The 24,623-nt window shown below is 39.1% G+C and overlaps 4 protein-coding genes and 1 long non-coding RNA gene across 6 annotated transcripts; 3 read left to right on the forward strand and 2 right to left on the reverse strand.

Annotated features, from left to right (window-relative positions):
- The first annotated feature begins 2,408 nt into the window (after positions 1 to 2,408).
- On the forward strand, positions 2,409 to 4,084 carry LOC121999812. Its single transcript, XM_042554443.1, has 4 exons — positions 2,409 to 2,675; positions 2,828 to 2,911; positions 3,197 to 3,428; positions 4,002 to 4,084. Exons 1-4 carry the CDS (start codon positions 2,409 to 2,411, stop codon positions 4,082 to 4,084), a joined length of 666 nt encoding a protein of 221 aa, XP_042410377.1.
- A 6,975-nt stretch (positions 4,085 to 11,059) lies between these two features.
- LOC122003081 lies at positions 11,060 to 13,265 on the reverse strand. The gene is made up of 5 exons (XR_006117764.1): positions 12,788 to 13,265; positions 12,622 to 12,715; positions 12,459 to 12,509; positions 12,047 to 12,130; positions 11,060 to 11,074 (listed from the first exon to the last, which is right to left on the reverse strand). It is a non-coding gene; the product is annotated as an uncharacterized LOC122003081 (long non-coding RNA).
- A 4,937-nt stretch (positions 13,266 to 18,202) lies between these two features.
- On the forward strand, positions 18,203 to 20,902 carry LOC122003082 (myosin-1-like). Of its 2 annotated transcripts, XM_042558521.1 has the most exons (5): positions 18,203 to 18,457; positions 18,524 to 18,697; positions 18,814 to 19,213; positions 19,774 to 19,968; positions 20,255 to 20,902. In XM_042558521.1, exons 3-5 carry the CDS (start codon positions 18,845 to 18,847, stop codon positions 20,669 to 20,671), a joined length of 981 nt encoding a protein of 326 aa, XP_042414455.1. In that variant the 5' UTR covers positions 18,203 to 18,457; positions 18,524 to 18,697; positions 18,814 to 18,844; the 3' UTR covers positions 20,672 to 20,902. The 2 variants fall into 2 exon arrangements, with proteins under 2 accessions (XP_042414455.1, XP_042414454.1); XM_042558520.1 differs by having other exon boundaries at positions 18,203 to 18,697.
- Positions 20,903 to 21,607: 705 nt separating this feature from the next.
- LOC122003084 (NAD(P)H dehydrogenase (quinone) FQR1-like) lies at positions 21,608 to 23,520 on the forward strand. The gene is made up of 4 exons (XM_042558522.1): positions 21,608 to 21,737; positions 22,455 to 22,548; positions 22,758 to 23,020; positions 23,102 to 23,520. The coding sequence occupies exons 1-4, from the start codon at positions 21,715 to 21,717 to the stop codon at positions 23,331 to 23,333; spliced, it is 612 nt and encodes a 203-aa protein (XP_042414456.1). The 5' UTR covers positions 21,608 to 21,714; the 3' UTR covers positions 23,334 to 23,520.
- Positions 23,521 to 23,547: 27 nt separating this feature from the next.
- On the reverse strand, positions 23,548 to 24,576 carry LOC122003085 (probable histone H2A.3). Its single transcript, XM_042558523.1, has 2 exons — positions 24,268 to 24,576; positions 23,548 to 23,897 (listed from the first exon to the last, which is right to left on the reverse strand). Exons 1-2 carry the CDS (start codon positions 24,454 to 24,456, stop codon positions 23,682 to 23,684), a joined length of 405 nt encoding a protein of 134 aa, XP_042414457.1. The 5' UTR covers positions 24,457 to 24,576; the 3' UTR covers positions 23,548 to 23,681.
- Positions 24,577 to 24,623: the final 47 nt, after the last annotated feature.

A 24,623-nucleotide genomic window follows, 5' to 3' on the forward strand; every position in this document is an offset into this window, starting at 1 on the left:
TGTAGCTTCCGATCCGATTTACTTCTTGTGGTGGCAGCACGCTAAGCAGGTGGAACTCCGCCTTTCCGTTGGCGACGAAATCGGCTTGCTCCTTCTTGTTCCATGTGTTTTCTTCTTTGTCTTTCGGCGCTGCAAAACTATATTTCATTGTAATAAGAATATCAAAATCTGTTTTAAAAAATACCTCCATTTTGCGCTTCCAAGTGGAGAAGTCTCCGTCGAACTTCGGGGGATGGATGTTCGCTCCGGCCATCGTCTTGATCGTAGTGCTTCAGTTGGCGGTTAGTCCTTTTGAGGCGATCAGGCTCTGATACCACTTGTTGGTGCAGCGGAGACCGGCAAGAGGGGGGTGAATTGCTGAAAACAAAAACAAACTATACTCTCCTCGGATTTCAACTCAGAATTTAAATCAGCAACTAAATTAATGAAACAGAAAAAGAAACACGAATGGAAAAGACTCAGAGATTTAATCTGGTTACAACCAAGGAGGTTGTTAATCCAGGACAGTAGAAAAGCGTAGTAAGAAAAATCTCCTTCTCTGAAGGCGGAGAAGCCTTTTACACTTTTGAAGCTCACTAGTTGCTTAGGAATTGCTAACAGATTGATTGCTTGAGTTGTTGTTGAATTCCTAGCTCCAGGGGCCTTTATATAGGCCCTGGAAATCTTATCCCGAGAGTCCAAGGCGCCTCCAACAGGGTTCAAGGCGCCTCCAACTTGATCTGCGGATAAAACTTTATCCGCAGCGCAAACGGTCAAACTGGCCTGTTCAAGGCGCCTTGAACAGGCTTGAAGGCGCCTTGAACAGGCTTGAAGGCGCCTTGAAGCTTGTTTAAGGCGCCTTCAAGCTTGTTTAAGGCGCATTCAAGCTACAGTAACTTCTGCTACAGTAACTTTCTGCTATAGTAATTTCCAGCCTCTTTTGACTCCTTTTCTTCTTCGTTTTGGCTTCCGAAGCTCCGTTCTTTTGGGTGATTACGACCAACCGGAATAGGGCTCACCCGAACTCAATTCCCGGCCTTCTCCTCGAGCAGCCTTCCGTCCGGCTTAACGTCCCTCGAACGCCACGCACGCTCTTCACGCCCACCGGAGTACTCTTCCGTAGCTCTCTCGTCCTTCGGACGCACCGAGCCCGTCGGCTCCCTTCCTGTGCCGTCCTTCTCGCTAGCTGCGTCTTCCGCTCGACTTCCTGTGCTCCTAAGCTCCTGCACACTCAGACACAGGGATCAAACACAGCAGGACCTAACCAACTTGGTTGATCACATCAAAACTACCACGGGGACCAACAATATGTACATGAACCAAGGGAAACATGAATCTTATAATTCATGTAAAATAAGTTCATGTATCTAATTAATAATGTATGGTCTAGGAGTTTCTATTGAGTAGTATAAATACTAGTTGTAAGACAAGTATTTCTTCAATACAAAGTCATTCTACTACAACTCCTCTTCTCTTCCTAGAAAGCTTTTGAGAGTCCACTGTCTTCCAACAAAGTTGTATCAGACATCAAAATCCTTTTCTTTCCAATACCCCTAACTTAACAAATTCAATTATGAAAATTGGTCGCTTAGAATGAAGGCTATTCTTGGATCCCAAGGAGTGTGGGATATCGTTGAAAATGGTCTTGAAGAGTCCTTAGATGTAACAACTCTACCTCAAAACCAAAAGGATGCTTTGGAGAAAGAAAGAAAGAGAGATCAAGGTCCTCTTACCATCATCCATCAAGGTTTGTATGAAGATATGTTCAAGAAAATAGCCAATGAGACAACATCAGAGAAAGTGTGAGTGACACTTCGCAACTCTATTATGAGAGTAGACAAGGTGAAGAAGGCACAACTTCAAACTCTAAGGGCTATGTTTGAATCACTCTTTATGAAGGAGAGTGAACATATCTCCAATTACTTTACATGAGTTTTTACTTGTCAATCAAATGAAGAGACTTGGAGAAACCATGTCTGCCATTCGAGTAATTGAGAAGGTACTACGCTCTCTTGGCACAAAGTTTAATCATGTTGCTGTTGCCATTGAAGAGTCCAAAGATTTGGAGATCATGACCGTTGATGAATTAAACAGATCATTATGCACTTAGGAAGAAAGGATGAACTATGGAAAGCAAGAACAATATGAACATGTATTACAAGCAAAGACCAATTTGAAGACCAAAGGAGGTGTTTCTAGTAGAGGTTGAGGCTAAGGATAAGGCAAAGGCTGAGGTTTAGTACATGGTCGTGGTCAAGGGAGAGATGAGCAACCTTCTCAGTTTGATAAAAGAAATCAAACATTTGGTCAAGGAAGAGCAAGAGGAAGAGGTAACTATGTGAGGTATGATGATAGAAGAAAATAAATCTCAAATTGAATGTTATTCTTGTCACAAATTTGGACATTATGCTTGGGATTGTCAATCAAACATGGAAGATGAAGAGGTAAATCTAATGGAGAACAAGGAAGATGATGTAGAGCAATCTTTGTTTCTTGCACTTAAGGAGGACTCTATTAGAAAAGCAAACACATGGTACCTTGATAATAGAGCTAGCAATCATATGACGTGTGACAAAAGTAAATCTGTGGAGCTTGATACAAACAAGAAAGGTTTTGTAAGCTTTGGAGACAACACAAAGTTGAAGATTGAAGGCAACGGTACAATTCTTCTTGAAACAAAGAATGGTGGTCATAAAGTACTTGTGATGTTTATTATGTTCCAAAATTGACTTGCAATATCTTAAGTATTAGTTAACTTTTGGAAAAAAAATAAAAGATTCATATGAATGATTGTATGCGTTGGCTACGTGATCAATATTCTAATCTTGTTGCTAAGGTGTAAGAACAGGATGTTCTTATTGGACTTGAAGAATTGTGGACTTATGTGCTTGAAGAATTATATCCAGGATCCATCATGGATTTGGTATATGAGGTTTGACCATTTGAATTTTGATGGACTCAAATTTTGGGATATCATAAGATGATGAAAGGGATTCCAAAAATTGATCACTCTGATCAATTATGTGAAGCATGCTTACTAGGTAAGCATCCAAGAAAGAGCTTTTTAAAGCAATTCATTTCAAGAGCAACTAAACCACTTCAACTTGTCCATACTTATGTTTGTGGTCCTATCAAGCCTGAATCTCTCGATAAAAGCTATTGCTTTGTGCTCTTTATTGATGATTTCAGTAGAAAGACATGAGTTTATTTTTTGAAGCAAAAATCTGAGGTATTTGATACATTCACAAAGTTCAAAGCTTTTGTTGAAAAAGTAAGTAGATATCAAATTCAAGCATTAAGAACTGATAGGGATGGTGAATTTACATATAATGAATTTAACAACTTTTGTGAGTTGCATGGAATTCGTCGTCTTTTGACAGTTCCAAGATCACCCCAGCAAAATAGAATTGCTGAAAGGAAGAACATGACAATACTTAATATGACAATGAGTATGTTAAAGTCTAAAGACATGCTTAAGGAGTTTTGTACTCAAGCTGTGGCATGTTCTATATATCTTTCAAATCAATCTCTATAAAGAGCTTGAAGAATGAAACACTTCAAGAAGCATGGAGTGGGTGGAAGCCAACTGTATCATATCTACGAGTATATGGATCCATTGCATTTACACATGTCATTGAACAAGAAAGATCCAAGTTAGATGATCGGAGTCAGAAACTTGTTTTCATCGGATATGATTGAAATTCCAAGGAGTACAGATTATACAATCCACAAGGAAGAGTTGTATTCAGTAGAGGTGTAGAATTTAATGAAGATGCATTATACGGTAGGAGCTCTAAGGAAGAAGAAAGGTCTTATGATTTCCTTCCTTTGATGTGGAACAAGAAGTCCAAGAGAAATTTGCTCCACTAACAACTCCACATGCACCTAGGTTATAGGGTTTAGCGTTATCAATCACACTAGGATCATCTTCAGGAGAAAGACTCCAAAATATCGAAGTCTTGATGACATCTACAATGAGACTTATGCTATTGATGAAATGAATTTGTTTTGTTTACTTGCAGATGATGAACCTTTGAGCTTTGAAGAAGCAAAAGAGGATGAGAAATGGAGAGGAGCCATGGAAGAAGAAATGCAAGCATTGTGAAGAATGATACTTGGGAGTTGGTATCTATACCAAAAGATCATGAGACTAGTGGTGTCAAATGGGTATACAAGACAAAGAAGAATGCAAATGGAGAAGTAGCAAGCTATAAAGCACGGCTTGTTGTTAAAGACTACAAGCAAAAATAAGGTATTGATTATGATGAAGTATTTGCTCCGGTAGATCAATTGGCGACAATTCACTTATTGATGCCCCTTGCCATTCAAAATCATTGGAAGATTTGTCAAATTAGATGTTAAATCTGTCTTTCTCAATGGTTATCTAAATGAAGATGTTTACGTTGAGTAACCTATTGGATATGTGGTTAAAGGGCATAAAGACAAGGTATTGAAGCTAAAGAAGACACTTTATGGTCTTAAATAGACGCCAAGAACTTGGAACAATTAACTTGACAAGTATTTACAAGAAAATAATTTCTTGAGATGCACTCACGAGTATGCACTCTAGATGAAAGAAGAAGGTCAGAGTTTCTTACTTATTTGCATTTATGTGAATGATCTCATATTTACAAGAAATAATCAAAAAATGATTGTAGAATTCAAAATAGCCATGAGTCATGAATTTTAGATGAGTGACATGAGACTCATGACTTATTGCTTGGGAATTTAGATAAAGTAAATGGAGGATGAAACTTCTATTTCACAAGAAAGCTATGTGAAAGAGGTTCTTAAGAAGTTCAATATGTTCAATTGCAAACCAGTTAATACCCTTATGCAATTTGGAGCATAACTATTGTTGGTTAGTCCTAGGAAAATGTACCGGTTCCACTATACAAAATTTTTTTTTGTACAAGTGTCGAACATTTCCTTAAATAACCTATTGTGTTCTTTAGAAGTTAAATTAGGAATCGCAGACGGAACTTAACATCATTGATTCCAAATTTAACTTATCGGTTCTTAATGGTTTAGATTTGAATCGCAAGCGGAACTTAACACTATTGATTCAAATCTACCTAAGTTATAAATTTCATAAATATTAATTTCCAAAATTGGCTTATAGGACTGCATGGCAAGGCACATGACCTTCTTGGATATGGGAGCAACCACCATCGCCTAGGCAAAACCTTTTAAGGAAAGCTAATATTTATTTCCTTAAATAACTCTAGGTTAACCAAAAAGAACAATCGAATCACAAATTCGAAAAAGAATAAAACACAAACTCGAAAAAAAAACTATTTCGAAAACTCTAGAATCATATGCCTCTTGTATTTGGTATTTCCATAAATAACTATACAAACAAAACTAGTATGATGCGGAAAATAATTACTAGTTATACCTTTCTTTGTAAGCAAAAATAACCTCTTGATCTTCTACCGTATTCCTCTTCTAACCTCGGACGTTGTATGGGCAACGATCTTCCGAGATGAGAACCACCAAGCACCTTCTTCTTTCTTCTAGGTTTCGGCCACCAAAAGCTCCACCAAAGATGAAGAGGTTCGGCCACCACCAAGCTCTAAGGGATGCTAGAAATATCGCCTCCTTTTCTCTCCTTCTTCTCCAAGCAAGATCCGGCCACCACAAGGACTCCATGGATGAGATGAGGTTCGGCCACAAGATGGAGAAGAGAGAAAGAGGAGGGGCCGACCACACCAAGGAGGAGAAGAGAGGAAGAAAAATAGAATAGAGGTTGTTCTCCATGAAGGCTCCTCTACCTCCTCTTTTATAATCCTTGGTCTTGGCAAATAAGGAAATTTTAATAAAAACTTCCTTAATTATTTTGTCATGAAAAGGAAAATTTATTTAATTAAAAATCAATTTTCTTTTCATTATTTCAATGGCTGACCACTTTAAAATCTCCAAGCAAATAAAGTTTTAAACACAAATTAAAACTTTCTTATTTGCTTCCGAAAATTTATAAAAAATTTCTTCAATAATTTTTCCCTTCATGGTGGATTATAAAAAGGAAATTAAAATCTTTCTTTTAAACATGTGGATAAAAAGAAAGTTATCTCGAAAAAATTAAAATATCTTTCAATCTACAAATAAGGAAAGATATAAATCTTTTCTTAATCTTTTGTAGAAACTTATAAAAGAGAATATTTAATTTTTAAACTCTCTTTTAAATCATGAACATGGTTAAAAAGGAAAGTTTTTTTAAAATTAAAATCCACCTTTTAATCTACAAATAAGGAAAGATTTCAAATCTTTTCTTAATCTTTTGTAGAAAACTATAAAAGGAAAGATTTAAATTTTAAACTCTCTTTTAAAACCATGATATCCACATAAGAAATAATTTTCATAAAAATTCCTTTTTAATATGATGTGGCCGGCCACCTAAGCTTGGGCTCCAAGCTATTGGCCGGCCACCTTAAGGCTCAACCTTTAGGCTTGGCCGACCCCTATAGGTTGGGTAAGAAGGTGGGTATGTGGTGGGTATAAATCTCTATATACAAGAGGCTACGATAGGGACCGAGAGGAGGAATTGGTTTTGGTCTCCCGATGAAATTAAGCTTCCCGTGTTCGCCCCGAACACACAACTTAATTCCATCAATAATAATTCATTCCACTAAAGAACTATTATTGAACTACCGCACCAATCCCAAATTACATTTTAGGCTCCTTCTTATTATGAGTGTGTTAGTCTCCCTGTGTTTAAGATGTCGAATGCCCACTAATTAAATGAGTTACTGACAACTCACTTAATTAATATCTTAGTCCAAGAGTAGTACCACTCAACCTTATCGTCATGTCAGACTAAATCCACCTGCATGGTTTAACATGACAATCCTTATGAACTCCTCTTGGGGACATTATCAACCTAGATTACTAGGACACAGTTTCCTTTTATAATCAACAACACACACTATAAGTGATATCATTTCCCAACTTATCGGACTTATTGATTTATCGAACTAAATATCACCCATTGATAAATTAAAGAAATAAATATCAAATATATGTGCTTGTTATTATATTAGAATTAAGAGCACACACTTCCATAATAACTGAGGTCTTTTTTTCTTTATAAAGTCAGTATAAAAGAAACGACCTCTAATGGTCTTACTCAATACACTCTAAGTGTATTAGTGTAATTATATAATTAAGATAAACTAATACCTAATTACTCTACGACCTTCCAATGGTTTGTTCCTTTCCATCTTGGTCTTGAGCTACTGTTTATAATTTATAAGGTACTGATAACATGATCCTTTGTGTGTGACACCACACACCATGTTATCTACAATATAAATTAATTGAACAACTACATTTATCATAAATGTAGACATTTGACCAATGTGATTCTTATTTCTAGATAAATGTTTATACCAAAAGCTAGACTTTTAGTATACATCCTAACAACTATCCCAAGTGAAGAAAGGAGAAGAGAAGATTGATCCAATGATTTTCAAAAGTCTTATTGGGAGCTTGAGATACTTAACTTGTACAAGACCTGACATTTTATTTGCAGTTAGAGTTGTGAGTCGATTTATGGAGAGTCAAATTGAAGCTCACATTTTGACAGCAAAGAGGATACTTTGTTATATTAAAGGTACTTTTGATTATGGTATTCTTTATTCATCCTCTAGTAATTACAAGTTGATGGACTATTGTGATAGCAATTTTGCGGGAGACATTGATGATAGAAAAAACACAACTGACTTTATAATTTTTTTTGGAAAATACTGCAATTTCGTGGAGTTCAAAAAAGCAAGCAATTGTGACACTTTCTAGTTGTGAAGCTTAGTATATTGTAGCTACTTCTTGCACTTGTCATGCTATATGGTTGAGAAGATTGTTAAAGGAAGTTCATTTGAAATAAGAAGATGCTACAAGGATCATGATTGATAATAAGTCAGCTCAAAGTTGGGTTAAGAATATGAAATTTTATGAACGTACAAATATATTGACACAAGATATCATTTCATTCAGGAATACATTGCAAAGAAAGAAGTTGAACTTGAGTATATGAAGACTATGGATCAAGTTGTTGATATTTTTACAAAGTCACTCAAATATGATGATTTTTCACAGATTGAGGTCACGCTTGAAGTAAGGAAGATTCAAGTTTAAGGGGGAGTGTTAGAAGTTAAATTAAACTTGAATATATGAACTATAAATGATTTATGTACATGAATCAAGTGAAACATGAATCTTGTAATTCATGTATATAGATAAATAAGTTCACGTATCTAATTAATAATATATGGTCTAGAAGTTTCTATTGAGTGGTATAAAGACTCATGTAATATGAAGTTGCAAGATAAATATTTTTTTTCAATACAAAGTCATTCTACTACGACTCCTATTCTGTTCCTAGAGCCACCACCTTCCAACACCATCGATGTCGATAATGGGAATTATTTTTCAGCAAGAAACATGAAAGTCATATGCAGGATGAGCTAATTGTTGTTCGAAGGCTTGGAGGCAATTGGAAGGGCATTACGGTCTCTTTCGATCCAGAACAAACTATCATCGAAGTTGAGAGCCTACTCAAAGGGATCATACTGGAGGCTGACTCTCGGCTTGCTTCCCTTCCTGATGACTCTCCTGATCCTCGTCCTGATCTTCCACAGCAGGCTTCTGCGGCGCCTCGTGGTGCAAGTAGTCACGCAGGCTACTCTTCTCAACCAACGCATTTTTTCTGATGCCTCTGGCTTATCTCATCAAACCATATGTTTGAACTCAAAACCTGAGCTCCTCTGTGATTCAAAAATATGAATTCCTTGAGAGTTCTCACTAGCTCGTTTATATCTTCCCGCAATGAGCTGCACTGGGTAAATTACGCAACATCCTTTCGTAAACACTTTGGTTAAAGCCGGTGGCCCATAGGAATATTTGCAAGCTTCTGGCATATCTTTCTCGGTGATGATACACATGTAAGCCCTTTAATTGCCAGACCATCTGCTGCTATAAATTCTCTTGAGCTTGCCCATAACGAGAGTGGCTTTATGATCGATGTTTGCGAGTGGATTGTTGTGTCATGGGGGGATTCTCTTCCATGATGGATCAAATCATCCTCTTGACCTCACAAGGAAACAATGGCCTTATGATTACAGGTATGTGAAAAGGCAGCGATCCTATTGCTGGAGTTTGGTCTTTATTCCTGATGATTCGTGTCTTATTCCCTTGGGGCTACTTGCCTTTATGCCTGATTCTGAGCTATCTTTTCAAGTCATCATAGAGAACGAAGCTTCCTCGCAATTTGAGTTCACAGACAATCTTCTTCTTAGAATTTGAACCCTGATCTTTAGAGGTAAAATCATGAGCTCAAAGCCTCAAACCGCATAAATTTCCTCTTCCAAAAACGTGCCTTTAATGTCATAGAAGTTGCACGTTAACTTTTGATCAGGAAAAGCGGAGTGTAAAACTTTCTTCGTGTCCAAAAGAAAAAAAAAACAATGATGGATTAATTTTTTATTTTTTTAATTTATGAAAAATGATGCCACGTGTTTCTTATCCCGGAAGAAAAACACCATGCGTAAAATATGCACTGTGGAGGTCACAAGTTGAATTGGAATTGGAGTCCCAATATTGGTTACTAATATCTACCCACCCTTCCATCATTGCTGGGCCATCGTTGCGAATCTGGAATCTTACTTTGGTCGTCGAACATCTGTAATTTTCACACAGTCGCCCTTGATAATTATGACACGGGAAACGCGCGGACTTCAAACTACGAGTTGGTTGGATCTTCCCCGCTCAGATTTTTTTTACATGGATTAATTCCGTTTTATTCAGAAATTTGGAGGTTTATTTCTGAGTATGAGTATGGATCTAAATAGAGAATAAGAACCATATTTTCGTCTTCACGTGAGCAAGCCTCTTTGACAACTGATTCAAGCCATAGCTGTATCCTTCCTTCTCCAGTTATATCGGTATATAATAATTAGTAAATATAATTAGAAGGGGTAAATTACTTGAGTTGAGATCCTCTATCCTTAAAATGATGTGTCCCCGTGTCTCCTTGTCATTCGAACGGTCATGATATCCTTGTGATATACATTGCATCCTTGAGATATAATTTTATCCGTCCGATCGACAAGGGGACACGAGGATACATCATTTTGAGATAGAAGATCTCAACTCAAATTGCTTCCCCACCCCCGGGTCTGACACTACACCCCTCTCCCCTCCTCTCTCTCTCTCTCTCTCTCTCTCAAATGACAATTCTATCTTTCTTTTTTTCTTTTTTTTTCAAATTTATTTAAATTTATTTAGTTTTATTTTTTAATTAATTTTATTTATTATTTTTTCATCAATACTTATATATTTTAAAATTTTATTTAATTTTATTTTTTAATTGATTTAGTTTATTATTTTTAATTTTATTTAATTTTTATTTAGTTTATTATTTTTTCATCAATACTTATATATTTTTTTAATTTTATTTAATTTTTATTTAGTTTTATTTTTAAAATAATTTTGATTATTATTTTTTAAATTTTATTTAATTTTATTTTTAATCAATTTTGTTTATTATTTTTTTATAAATTTTTTTTCAAAACATCCTCTCCCTTTAAATTACACATCTTCAACTCTTGACATATGTGTCACGCTCCAAAGGAGTCTCTGCCAGACAAAAATTTAGCGACATCTCCCCTATACGGGGGACAATCTGAAGCATTACTACATACAAAATATACATCAGCCACACTCGGCCGGAATATATACACAATAGAAACAACATAACCACGCAATTTAATATACTCAGCCTACCCGACTGGACAACAAAGAAATAAACACACAACCAAGCAGTATAACAATAGCTCACACGGCTGGAACAAAATAAACGCAGCGGAAAACATAAAATAATACGAACGTAAGACCAACAACGACACTAACAAAAATACCTGCAATCACCAGACTTGACTCCAAAATTCACATCGGCTTATTGCAAAGTAAAAATACACAAAATCAACTTACCACCCAAACGATAACAAAACCCAAAAAGAAACTATCCTCGAGTGTGACGTAGGACCCAGGACTGGCAGTCGACATCTCTCCAAGCATCCATGACTCATCTACCTGTTACCTGACGAAAGAAAACCATTTTGTGGGGTGGTGAGTATTGGAACTCAGCGGGTAAAGATAAGATAGTGCATGAACATAATATACAAATAGAAAGTGGGCCAAGAATATACAGTCCTAGGCTAGGTATAGTAGGTCAGAACTGGTACTAATCTGCTACAATACTGCTCATAACTACAGAGGTAATAAGCAAGGTATATATAAATTTCTAATGACTAAACATCTACAATGAGAATATATCTCAACACAAGTAAGCATATCAGCATATGTGAACAACAGCAGTAAGTAAGCAATAACAGCATATATAGACAGCAGCAGCCAAAACAAATATAATAACAGCGTATGCATGGATGGTCACTCCCGCCCACCTCTCTGCGCCATGACCCCTGTATGGTCGAGAGGTCGGGTCAGTGACAGACTGTACACCATTCCAGCTACCACTCTCTCGAGTGGCCGAGGGGACAGTTGCATAGTAGTTAACTAGCCACATCTGCGACGGGGTCCCTACTGCTCGTAACTCCAGCTACCACTCTCCATGAGTGGCCGAGTGTGGTACGACAGGACAAGCGACATCAACTCCAGCTACCACTCTCTCGAGTGGCCGAGGATGCGGCCCTGGTCAACGACTCTCTCGACCGCAAGGGAGAATTGGTCGTTGACATGCATGCCATAACATGATGCGAACAATACAACAGTCATCATATATATATATATATATATATATATATATATATATAAGTATGCTACATGAAGCCAGCATGCTCAATATAGTACATAAATAAACAACAGTCAAAACATACAAACATGGTATCTAGTATCTGCTACTGATCATGGACAACAATAAGAGATTGTATAGATATGGAAACGAATTTCTCAAAGATTGCGTGGAAATATCACACGCAGAAAAATAAGAGTGGAGTCAAGATAAAACAGTTCTTATCCAAAAATAGCTCATGCACCAAGATCAAAGTATTACAAGAAATAAAGCAAGAAGTACCCGCCTCTAACAGTAGATCATGTCAAGTACTCCCATGTCGAGACGCTCATCCGAACCCAATTCCTGCGATCACATAGTGTATGATATAACTAGTCAAGTATGAACTAGTTAGCTATATCCATCATAAACCAAATAACTAACTTAATCCTAATATGATAGTTAACCAATCTCATTAATCCTGTTAGGTTTAACTCAATACATAACCTTCATTAGATTAGGTTTAATCCTCCTAATATCCTGATAATGATCATGATATTATCCAAATTAACCTAACTAGAGAAATCAACTAATTAATCAATATAGACAATAATCTGATAACCCCTACGAAATCTGTTAAGAAGAGATCATCCTCAATAGAAATTCAAAGAGAAGGTTATTGAAACAAGCTCACCTGAGTGTATGAACCATGATCAAATACTGCAACTTCTGCAACCGCTCAATCCTATTGATACCAGACTTAGAAATCAATCACCCATATCCATGGATTGCCCTCACATCCAACAGGTCAAGCAATTAAGATTGGTAAAATCTTAGAAATTAGGAACATAACTTACCTCAATGTATGAACAACAAATTAGATGCATACATCTAAGCAAGAACACCTAATTAGCCACTCTAAATCCGAATGCCCCAACTGATGGTTTGTTGCTGGAGAAGATAACTACTAAAGCTGTGAAGGCAAGGAAATCAATTAAACACCAAAATCTTGAATTCCATTACCTCTCCTTCAGATCGCTGATGACACAATAGCTTTTGGTTATGATGATGTGGTGGCCTATGGTCGAAGAGAGGCCAACAGAGGTGAGGCACCCGACTGGTTGTCACTGTCCAACGGAGAAAGGAGAGATTTGGTGGTGTTCGGCAAGGGTCAACTTATGCCCGTGTTGAGATTGGATCGGGCAAAAGGGCGGCGACGTTATGGCGCTCGCGTGAGGAGGAGAGCAGGAGGCCGTGGCTTGAGAGGGAAGAAGACCGACGATGGCTTGGGGAGAAGGGACTTGGCGAAGGAGGGAAGGCGGCGCTAGAGTGAACGGTTGCGACAAGGACAAATTGCTAGGGTTCCGCCGCTGATGAACCTTCATTCGCCACTCCGATTCGATCCTCAAGCTGGAGGGAGGGTGGCGTCGCGTGAGGAGAGGATCGGCGGCTATGGCTCGACGGTTGTGGCTCTTTGGGAACTCGCAAGAGGAGAGCCGGGTGTGGGCTCTCGCGAGAGGGAGATCGGCACAGCGATGTGAAGAAGGGAAGGAAGGGTTCTCGACGTCGTGAGATGAGGAGAAGAGAAGGAGGAGAAAGGGGCGGTGTCGGGCTTAGGGCACGGGGAAAGGGAAGGAAATTTCGGCACAGAGGGATTAGGGAAGAATAAGAAACTTAGACTTTAATAAAAAACCTAGGCCTATTAATCAAATCAACTCCTTAATAAATAGGTATTCCAAACAGACCTTTTCCAAAGCCTATAATTTTATCCCCTCAAAATATGTTATACAAGCTCCAATTAAATCCCAGAAAATTTCTACAAATTTCTAAAAATTTCGTTAAGGTTTTTCGTCTATTAAACCTTATTATTTAATTATTATTTGTTACCGTATTTTATAATATGTCAGAATCTCTATTCCCTTTAAATTACCCCCCTTCTACTCTTGACACATGTCAAAATCTCTTATTCTTTTAAATTATCCCCCTGATCCTCTCCGAGAGTCGAGGCAATGGACGCTGGGAGAACGTGGCGCTCTTGTTGACTATGCGTGGACTCCGAGTAGGGCGAACCTGCAACCACAACAATGTTAGTGTCGAGTTAGGGAGGAGTTCCCCGACGATGATCCTCCGACGCTCAAGTCAGTCACCGACGATGTGGGAGCAGAGAAAGAAGTGAATCGAAAGAAGCAGAGTAACAGTAGTTACAATAATCTTTGCATACCTCCGTTGAAGCTTGGTATTCTTTATATAGGGCTACTGGTAGCGCGCGTGCATGCTTTTTGAGGTGTGCATGCTTCTCAAAGCTTTCAGATATGTTAGGAAAGCGTCTCTGACATCATATCTTAATGACCCGAGCATATCTCTGACATGATAGTGGAAGCTTCCGTCGTCCGATCCTCTGCCCGACCATGCCGCCAACCATGTCATCTGTCGGTGGCACGAGTTCCCATAAGGATATCGGCTAATCCTCCTTTTGCCTGTTAGTGGGCCGAGCGGGATGGCTGCTCAGCTAGCCTTCGGGCGTCCGGGTGGCCTGACCCTTGGGCCGAGCGAAGTGATCGACATTCCACTATCAGAGCTCCGTTGTTATGCCGAGCTATATCTGAGTGTGATTGCTCGGCTGCGCTCCCGTTTCGCCGGTTCTGAGGTTCGATGTAAGTCCGAGCGAGTTGACCGCTCGACTTATGCCTCGTCGGCACATGGTTTCCTGAGCGTTGGAAGCTCGGTATGCGACCGAGCTATGGTAACATCGGGTTGATATCGGCCTGGCTATCCTTCACCCTGGTCAGGCAAGTGGGTTGTCCGATCAGCCAGCGATACAGGGGCGTTGACCGCCTAGACTTTGACTTTCACCGTGGCAATGACCCTTTGAGAGGTGGACCCTTATCATCGGATCACCCCCTTCCAACCCTTGACACATGTCAAAATCTCTCATCCCTTTAAATTACCCCCTTCCAACCTTTGACATTGTAGGTCCAGCGGAGGCCGGCAAGAGGGGGGTGAATTGCTGAAATCAAAAGTAAAACTATACCCTCCTCGGATTCCAACTCAGAAAGAAAATCAGCAGTAAAAATAACTAGCAACTATATAAAATTAAAGACAGAAATAAAATGGGAGACGGAGGTTTAACCTGGTTACAACCAAGAGGTTGTTAATCGAGGACAATCGAAGATCGCACTAGCAGAGTCTCCTTCACTGTAGGCGGAGAAGCCTTTTTACACACTTAATGAACTCACAAGGTGCTAGAAATTGAAAGCTTGAATCAATGAATGAATTCCTAGGTTCAGGGGTCCTTTTATAGCTCCTGGAAAGTCTATCCCGAAGCTCCAAGGCGCCTCCAAGCAAGTATTCGGATAGAACTCTATCCAAAGCCAAACGGTCGATTTGACCAGGCTCAAGGAGCCTTAAACAAGCCTTGAAGGCGCCTTCAAGCATGATGAAGGCGCCTTGAGCTGCCTTTTCAGCTTCTTTGCTTCGTCTTCCGACGTCTACCGTAGTTCCGGTCTTTTGGGTGATTCCGGCCAACCGAAATAGGGTTCACCCGAACCTAATTTTCGGCCTTTCTCGAACAGGCTTCCGTCCGGCTTCTCGTCCCTCGAACGCCGTGCACGTTCTTCTCGCTCCACCGGAGTACTCTTCCGCAGCTCTCTCGTCCTTCGGACGCACCGAGCCCGTCGGCTCCCTTCCCGTGCCGTCCTTCTCGCTAGCTGCGTCTTCCGCTCGACTTCCTATGCTCCTAAGCTCTTGCACACTGAGACACAGAGATCAGACAAAACGCAGGACCTAACCAACTTGGTTGATCACATCAAAACACCTACGGGGTCCAACAAACACATGTCAAAATCTTTCATCCCTTTAAATTACTCTACTTCCAACCCTTGACAAATGTCAAAATATTTCATCTCTTTAAATTATCCATCTTCCAACTCTTGATACATGTAAGAACTTCTCACTCTCTTTAAATTACCCATCCTCCAATTCTTGACACATGTCAAAACACCCCTCTCCCTTTAAATTACCCCCTCCAACGCTTGATACATATCAGAACTTCCTCTCCCTTTAAATTACCCATCCTTCAAGATTCGAGTGTTGATAACTCCTAAAATCTATAACTAAAAATAAACAAAAGATTATAAATATATAATAAAAAATTATTAAAAAAATAAAATTGATAAAAATTTTAAAAAAGGATTAAAAAAGCAAAAAATAAAAACGCATAAAGTGTACAGGGATTAGTGAAAACGCATAAAGTGATTGGAAATAATAGTGAAAATGATTGATGAAAAGGGATAGAAACGGAAGGAAATTAAAATAGAAGGTGGGGTTAGGCAGAGGGGCATGTCAGAGAGGGTGCGAAAAGCAACTGACACTAGACATTATGGTACTAGAATTTAAATAGTGAAATGTCTTACTATTAACACGGTTGATTATCGTCTTTTCTGTGCATGTCATCTTCATTTCTAGTCACTATACATCCCTTTTTCTTCATTTCATGTTTAAGGTTATTTTTATTATTATTATTATTATTATTATTATTGATCTCGTCTAAAAATAATGAAGAAGGTTAGCTGGGGATGTGACTCCTCAATTGATTGTGTGAAGATTCTGTTCCGATCTGCAACATAAGAAACATTAGTGCCGAGTCAGGGAAGGGGTTCTCGATGTTAGTTCTCCGACGCTCAAGTGTCACCGGATTAGTAGAAAAATCACGAAGCAATGTAGCAACCATGAGAATACGAGCACAAATAATAGATGTCACATACCTCCGCCGGTGTATGGACCCTCCTTTATATAACATTCCTCTCAAGGTGCAACCACGTTTTCCCAATCGTCCTACGAAAAGATATATTAGAAAAGTGTCTGACACCATACCTTAACAGACATACAAATCCTTGACATGACAGTAGAAGTTTTCGTCGTACAATTTATTTGTTGACCATACCCTATTGTCAGCGGCATTACCTCCCAGAGGGATATTAAAAGATATGGGAGGGGCCCCACCAAGACTCCCGTCCGGTCGATCTCAGCTGCTTTCTTCTTGTACCTCGGTTCGGCAGACTGTTTCTGACCCGATCGACCGGAGCTCCGGTCGGCCTAGCATTCTCTTGGTCAGTTGCGAGATTGATGTTTTTACTGTACTGATTCCGTCAGGACGAGCAATCTGTTCCAATGAACCTGCTAGCCGATCAGACACTTCGGGTCCGATCGATAGTCAACATCAAATTCCATTCGACCGACTTTTGATGAGCCCGCTGATTCTATGACGTTAACTTTCCTGACTTTGACCTGTCGACTGTTGTCTTCGCCTTTGACCCACCCTTGGTGGCCCCTTTATTGACGCATCTATTATCCAGGCCGTATAATTTATACTTCAGCTGATTGCTTTCTTTTCCACCTATTTATCTTCTTTTTTTTGTTCTCTGCAAAATCACGTGTTTGTTTTATTTTTATTTTGCAGATATTGGAGGCACTGCTCAAGTTACCAGAGAACAAAGAATGTGCTGATTGCAAGTCTAAGTAAGCTTTGCTACATGATAGATGCTATATAACCTAGCTTGTTGTTCATTTGTTGTTCATGCGATCTTTTATGGTTCTTCATTTCCTAACAATGACTATTTCTCATAGCCTTGAACAAGGAATAGAACCAGGGTATTCCTTGTATAGGATCTAGAATCATTCATATGGTTGTTTTCTGGTGTTCGATAAAAGTGAATGCTTAAATTCTGTCTGGTTTTCTAATTTTCAGCTTCGGACTAGTTCTCATGGCTTCCTGGGTGTTGTATTTGTTACTTGATCCCTTCATAATGCAGTATCTTTCACTTGAAATATTCTGATTTTACTATGGCCTTAATCCACACAGTTTTAGTGTGATATAATCAATGTAATTAATTTTCTCAATCAGATCTTTTGCTACTTAATGACATTTTATTACCCAGTGTTTGGTTCCAACACGAGCTTATATTTATTTCCTGTAAAGTTTAATTCCTGTTTATTTCCTAACAAAGTATTATTTTGATTTTTTTTTAACCACAGACAGAACATTTGTATATGTTTCATGAATAATTTTTTAGTCAAAATTATGGTGAATGTAAATTCATGAATTACAAACTGATTCACGAACCTAATAAATGGTCATTTATATCAAAATAAAATATCATAAATAAAATAATTCATCCTAATAAATGTTCATTTATATTCATTCAATGTGTTCGTTAATGTTCCTTGTAGAGTTATATTCATTTTGCTGCAAATGAATCTAACTCTACAATAAATTTTGAACCATTTTTTATATAAATTTATCGAATGAATTTAATTTTTTATCCAAAAAATAGAAAAAAGGGAGTTAATAGGGCTAAAATTTAAATATCTCTAACAGAAGGGAGTTAATTGCATACAACTAAGCTCCATATTTATCTCTTTCTTTTCTGTTCTGTTTTTGTTGCAACCTCATTCTTCGAATCCGAACCGGGGAGAGTAACGATTTCGTTTCTCTTCTACGATCTCTCGTCTCTTCTTTCCATTTCCCTTTTGCTTTCTTTTCTACTTTGTTTCTTTTTAGCTTAGGCTCTTCGTTGAATCCTATTCTTGTTCTTTCTTGTTGGTAATTGGTTTGGCCTTTCCCCTGGAGGATAGAAGAGGATAGATCGATATCTCTCTTCTTAAGAGCTTCCTTTTTGAGGCGGACGCAGCTCAGTATGCAAGAACCCTAATTTTTTGCAATGGTTTTGTTCATTTTTAGCTCATGATTCAGTGAAGCAGATAAAAAGCTGCGACCTTGGTGGGAACTTTCTGGCTTTTACGCGAAGAAAATCAGCGCACCAAAGTTTCGATTTTTATGAAGATTTCTTGGAGTGAAAGCCTGGATTTGTTTTCTGATCCTACAAAAAACATTCTTCGGTTCTAGTAATCGAGTTGGTAATCGCCCTCCGTGGAGTGAGTTTTTGTTAGCTGCATCGCTTGTTTGGTGATTCGTTGGTTTTAGAGCGTCTTCGATTCGGAAGGCGTGGTGTTTCTACTTGCTAAATTTAGGGTTTGGGTTTTGATTTTAGGGTGTTGGTCCTTTGCGCCGCCGGCGTCAACATGTCTTCTGCCTTGCCGGCGGTTCCCACCCGCAGCGTGCTTGAGGAAATGCTGGCTGCCCTCAAACTGAGCGATGAGAAGCCGAAGGACGAGCCACCAGCATTGCCTGCCCGGCCCACTTTGAAACGGCGGCCTCCTTCCACAAAGAACAATTTGAAGTTTAAGATTGAGAGTGTCCCTGCAGAGGTCTCATCAAAGGACACTCATTTCACAGAGAAGGCAAGCCCGGAATCAAGTGAACTCAGCAATGGAGTCATTGAGCAAGGTAGGGCAAAAAAAGTGGTTCATTCTGGTGAAGAAGATTTAGGTTCCCATGAAGAAGACACCGAAAAGTCCCATACTTCACAAAAGCTTGATCATGTTGAGCAGGTATCTAATTCACATGCTTTTATTCATAACTTCATCAGAATTGTGCAGATTGTTCCAATCTATTACTTGATTAGTTTACGACATCAATAACAATGTATTACTTTTCAATACATGCGATTATATCAAGAGATGTTCAACTTTTTTGGCATAATGTAACAAGAAATAGCAGGCATGCAATAACTATGTCGCTTTGTGTTACAAAGATCAGTATGGTTTTTAGATACCCTTTCCCTGTTAACAAATGAAGTTCGTGTTTTTAGATCGGTAAGCACTATTGTTCTAAATTATGGAAAAGGAAAACTCATTCTAGACTTGGAAAAATGGCACATCTAATTGAGTTAGTTGGACCTGAGGCACAAATCCTTCCAATGGTTATCGGTGCCTTTGCGTAGTTTGAACAATGGTATACTCTTTGCATCTTTATGTGGATTGAACATTGTTATGCTCTTAATTTCACTTTCAACTATAGTTGTCCAAGTTAACATTGATCTTATTTGTTCATCTAATTACAGTTTTAGCTTCAGAAATTTGAGTTACCTGAAATCGACATGAAACAACAGGAAATGGCGGCCGCTTTGAGATTGGAAGCGATTGAGAAGGAGGTTGATGACGTAAAGGAAGAATTGAGAGGAAAGGAGGGTGAGAATGTTGCACTGTTGCAGAAAGTGCAAGAGTACCAGAAAAGGTGTTCTGTTTGCGAGGAAAAAATGCACTCCATGGAGGATATGTATCAGAAGCAGATACAGACCCTGAAGGTGAGGCTGCTGATTAATTAACTCCTCTTACTTCGCGTATGGTAATTAGTTGGTTCAGGGGGGAATTGCTATCTTTCTAGTCTAGTTAAAATTCTGTATTACTCAAAGTTGAAGTTCCACTTTTCATTTCCCTTCTGGATTTTGAGATAAGTTAGTCGTCTAGTTTGATAACTGATTCTCAAGTCTCTTTACTTTCACGAAGCTGAAGGTGTTAGAGATATTCAAGCACAAATAAGTAAATTTGTGCATACTGATTCAATACAAAAATCAATTTTTTTGCATGCAGATGGCCCTAGATGCAGCACAGAAGAATCTTTCTGTCGATGACAAGGCCAAGCAACGAATGTCTGATGAAACACCAACTACTTATCGACCGGTGAATGATGCGAACGACAAAAGTAACAATGCTGTTTACCAATTGGCAAAGGAGTTTGAGAAGCAGAAGCAGGTTTTCGAGGACGATGCAAGGGGGCTCTGCAATGTGAAATCATCATCAGGCCAGCCAGAATTTTCTAGGAAATCCTACGAAGATCTTCGGAAGCTGAAGGCCCAATATGCAACTTGGAAGAAGGAATACAACACTCGTTTGCACGATGCCAAGAAAGCTCTACGGGAGCTTGCAAAATCAGAAGGCGAAAAAACCAGTAGAAGATGGTGGTGCAAGCGAAGGATCATTCGAAATAGAATTTCACTATGCTCTTAATTCTGCCTAATTCTAATCTGCCAGCGGCTTGCTGTTGTTGAAACTCTATGAAATGCAGAGTTCAAAGGGGCATTGTTGCCGTGAAGCTGTATAAGTCTCAACTGTTTCAGTGTTGCGCGGATCTTTTCCCTCCGATGGCGAGGGAGAAAACTTAAAGATCTTTGTAAAGAGAATAAGTGAGGAGTTGTAAATGATGCTATATGTAATGACTAGGATGATGTTCTTGAGAAAGCTGATGTTCCTGAAATTAGCATAAGGTATGGATGACTAGGTTGAAGTAGAGAGGTCTTTGTCCAAAAGATCTCGCCTTTCTACAATGGTCATGCCCCATGCCCATGATCGAGGGGCATTGAAACTAATTCGTTGGATTGACCCAATTGATCAATTGCCTCCCCCGTTGGCTAACCTTAAAGTACTTACTACTCGATTTCTATACTTGAATCGATTGAACATGGAAGTAGTTGATGAAAACACATGTGATGTGTCTTTCTACTAACCATTTTTGTTGTATTAATCTTAAATCATTCAAGTGTATCAACATCCACATGAATAAGGTATCCCTTCTACTTGCTTACATCGCAATCACATATCATAAGTGCAAAACAACTCCATTACCTTCTCCATTTTCACTAAAAATAATTTTAAATAATTATAATAAATGTGTAAGATATTAGATGTTGAATATGGATATTAATGATAAAAAAAATATATTTTTCCTAACAATTGATTTTCTATTTTAATTATTGCTTCATTGCTTTGTCATGGTTACGTAAGCTGTGTAATGTTATATGAAAATGAAAATTCTAAAGCCCTGGGGATCCGACGGTCGGTGATGAGGGATCACTACTTGCACAGCTCTAGAAGCAAATTAATTCATTTCTTGATTAAGGGATTTATATTGATTAAATTGGGAAAGAAATGGGCTGGCACTGTTGACTCTCGACTATAAATATCACGCCCCGATCCGGCTACTTCATCGTCTTCCTTTTTCGCAGCGGTTGTTCTTCCGTCTCTCCCTTGCCTCCGATCCGATCCATAAATCAATGGCGACGAAGATCTATGTCGTGTAAGTGTTCACTCCTTTTGTGCGGATCGTATCTCGTCCCATATTTCGATTTTGTTCCTCTTTTTAGATTGTTAATGTGGCGTTTCTGCCATTTTGTCGGTCGGATTTGGGGTTTGAATTTATTTTTGTGAAGGACAGAGATCGTTTGGAACTCTGTGATAGCAACGTTGGTAGTGAATGGATCTGGTGGTGGGTTTTGGCTATCTACGACTACGATGAGATGTATGAACTGAATCGATGGTTATTTGGGAGGGTCAATTGAATGATTCTCGGGATTTCGTTTCTTTCCTTCCTTTGTTTCAATTTTAAAATTTCATTTACCTCAGTAAAACTAGCAGAATGACATACCAAAGTTAGATAGTTATGAATACTTCTCTTTTTTCCTCCGATAAGCCGCATAAAGTCGTTCCTTTGTTTTGTCACTTTCTTGGTGTAATTAATATTTCTTTTGCAAAAAGAATTTGTGTGGGCTCAGCAGACCAGATCAATTGCTTGCTTTTAAGGCAATCATCGGACTACGGACGCTAGGCCGCTCAAAGAACCCTAAAAGGAAATTCATCGATTGATACATGCGCAATGAATACTTTATTTTTTAAATACTTTTTGAAATACACTTCAACTGATTTAAAGTGCTTTCCTGTTTGAAAAAAAAAATAAAATCAGCTTTTACTTTTTATATTTTGAATCTTATAGAAAATCATCCTCACTTCTATTCAGATACTATTCTATGTACGGCCATGTAGCAAAGCTAGCAGAAGAAATCCAAAAAGGCGCTGCTTCTGTTGAAGGAGTTGAAGTAAAGCTCTGGCAGGTGACAATGCTTGTCATACTTTGGAACGCACTTACTACATTTGGTTTTTAATTTTCCAGCCAAGCTCTCTTGTAATGTAGTAGTCAGATAAAAAATAATTGCAATTGGTTTGCTTTTCCAATCTACTATCAGCACAAGCATGCCAAACTAACTTGTTAAAGCATTACTTTGTTGTTGTTGTAACTTTTAATATTTATCTAAAAACAAAGGTTCCTGAGACTCTTCCTGAAGGAGTTCTTGGAAAGATGGGGGCACCTCCTAAGAGCGATGTACCGATCATCGAACCAAATGCTCTCCAAGAAGCAGATGGAATTCTGTTTGGCTTCCCGACCAGGTTCGGAATGATGGCTGCCCAATTCAAAGCTTTCATTGACGCAACCGGAGGACTGTGGCGATCTCAGGCTCTAGCGGGCAAGCCTGCCGGAATTTTCTACAGCACAGGATCGCAAGGCGGCGGCCAAGAGACTACTCCGTAAGCTCCATCTAAGTCCATTAGTTTCATCATTTAATTGCATCATTTTAACTCAGCTTCGCCCTGTTTTCATCGTTGCAGTTTGACAGCCATAACTCAGTTGGCTCACCATGGCATGATCTTCGTCCCAATTGGCTACACTTTCGGTGTAGGAATGTTTGAGATGGAAAACATCAAGGGCGGGAGCCCTTACGGCGCCGGCACATACGCCGGCGATGGCTCAAGAAACCCATCCCAGTTAGAGCTGGAACAGGCTTTCCACCAAGGCAAGTACTTCGCCACCATTACTAACAGGTTTAAAGCTTCCTCTTGATCCCACTGATCAATTAATTAATAAATAAAGCATCTTACGCTTTGTTAGCAACCCCCCAGTGATCAATGAGCATTGCTTGCGTATCTCTCTTTTCTCTGCTTTGCGTCAAGTATTCCTGTTTTTGTAACCCTGTGTTTTTACTAAGAACAGTCGAGCATCAATTAATATAATTTTTCTACCATTTAAACCGAACATCAATAAGTCCTAATAAAACTGACAAAATAACAAATTTCTTCATCCGAAAAAGTAGAAATGTTACATGAAAACTAGAGTAAAAAATTCCACAAGAAGATAGAAATGAAATTAATAACACACGCATTAACTATGCCAAAGGTTGATTTTTTTCACTTAATCATCGTCGCCGGGAGCAGCCTTCGAGGAAGCACCGGTCTTCTTGGGAAGTAGAAGATTATGAATGTTGGGCATCACGCCACCGCTTGCGATCGTCACTTCGCCCAAAAGCTTGGAGAGCTCCTCGTCGTTCCTCACGGCGAGTTGGATGTGCCTCGGAACGATCCTGGTCTTCTTATTGTCCCTTGCTGCGTTTCCGGCGAGCTCCAGAACCTGTCCCGACGAGTCCAGTCAGCTTGAGGTAAAATACAGAGCCAAAGAAGGCGAATAGATTCGAAAACCTAAACAGGATAAAGGATCGACAAAAACACAAACACAAACTCGACTATCTTTGCCCCAAATCAGAACAGAAATATCATCGACCATTGAATTTTGCCCAAAAACATGATAGAGAATTTATCCAAAAGATATCTCCACACGCCAACGTTAGATTGACATAAATCAAGGAATATCGCCCGAACCATGATAGAGAAATCATCGAAGACCAAAATTTCTTGCACACGGCAAGTTAGATTGCTATAACAAGAAGAAATCGAAAATTTTGCCCCATGTCAAATAGGTGAAATATCGATCAGATCCATACCTCCGCGGCGAGGTACTCGAGAACGGCGGCGAGGTAGACAGGAGCACCGGCGCCTACGCGCTCAGCGTACTTCCCGGCCTTGAGGAACCGGGCGATCCTTCCGACGGGGAACTGGAGCCCGGCCTTGCTGCTCCTCGACGTGGCTTTCTTCGCTGTGGCGGATCCAATCGCTTTCCCTCTCCCGGCCATGTCGGAGCAAAGAACCTAGGGTTACAGAAGCGTCGAAGCAGGGAAGAAAGCTAGTGATTTGGAAGCGGAGAAGAAGCTGCGCCAAAGCCTTCGATGGAAGAATGTCAAAGCCGTGCGCTTCGTTTCATATATATAGCAGATTATGATGGATGGCTATTGGTCGAAAT

This window comes from Zingiber officinale, chromosome 7A, assembly GCF_018446385.1.
Source record: "Zingiber officinale cultivar Zhangliang chromosome 7A, Zo_v1.1, whole genome shotgun sequence".
Classification (NCBI taxonomy): Eukaryota; Viridiplantae; Streptophyta; class Magnoliopsida; order Zingiberales; family Zingiberaceae; genus Zingiber; species Zingiber officinale.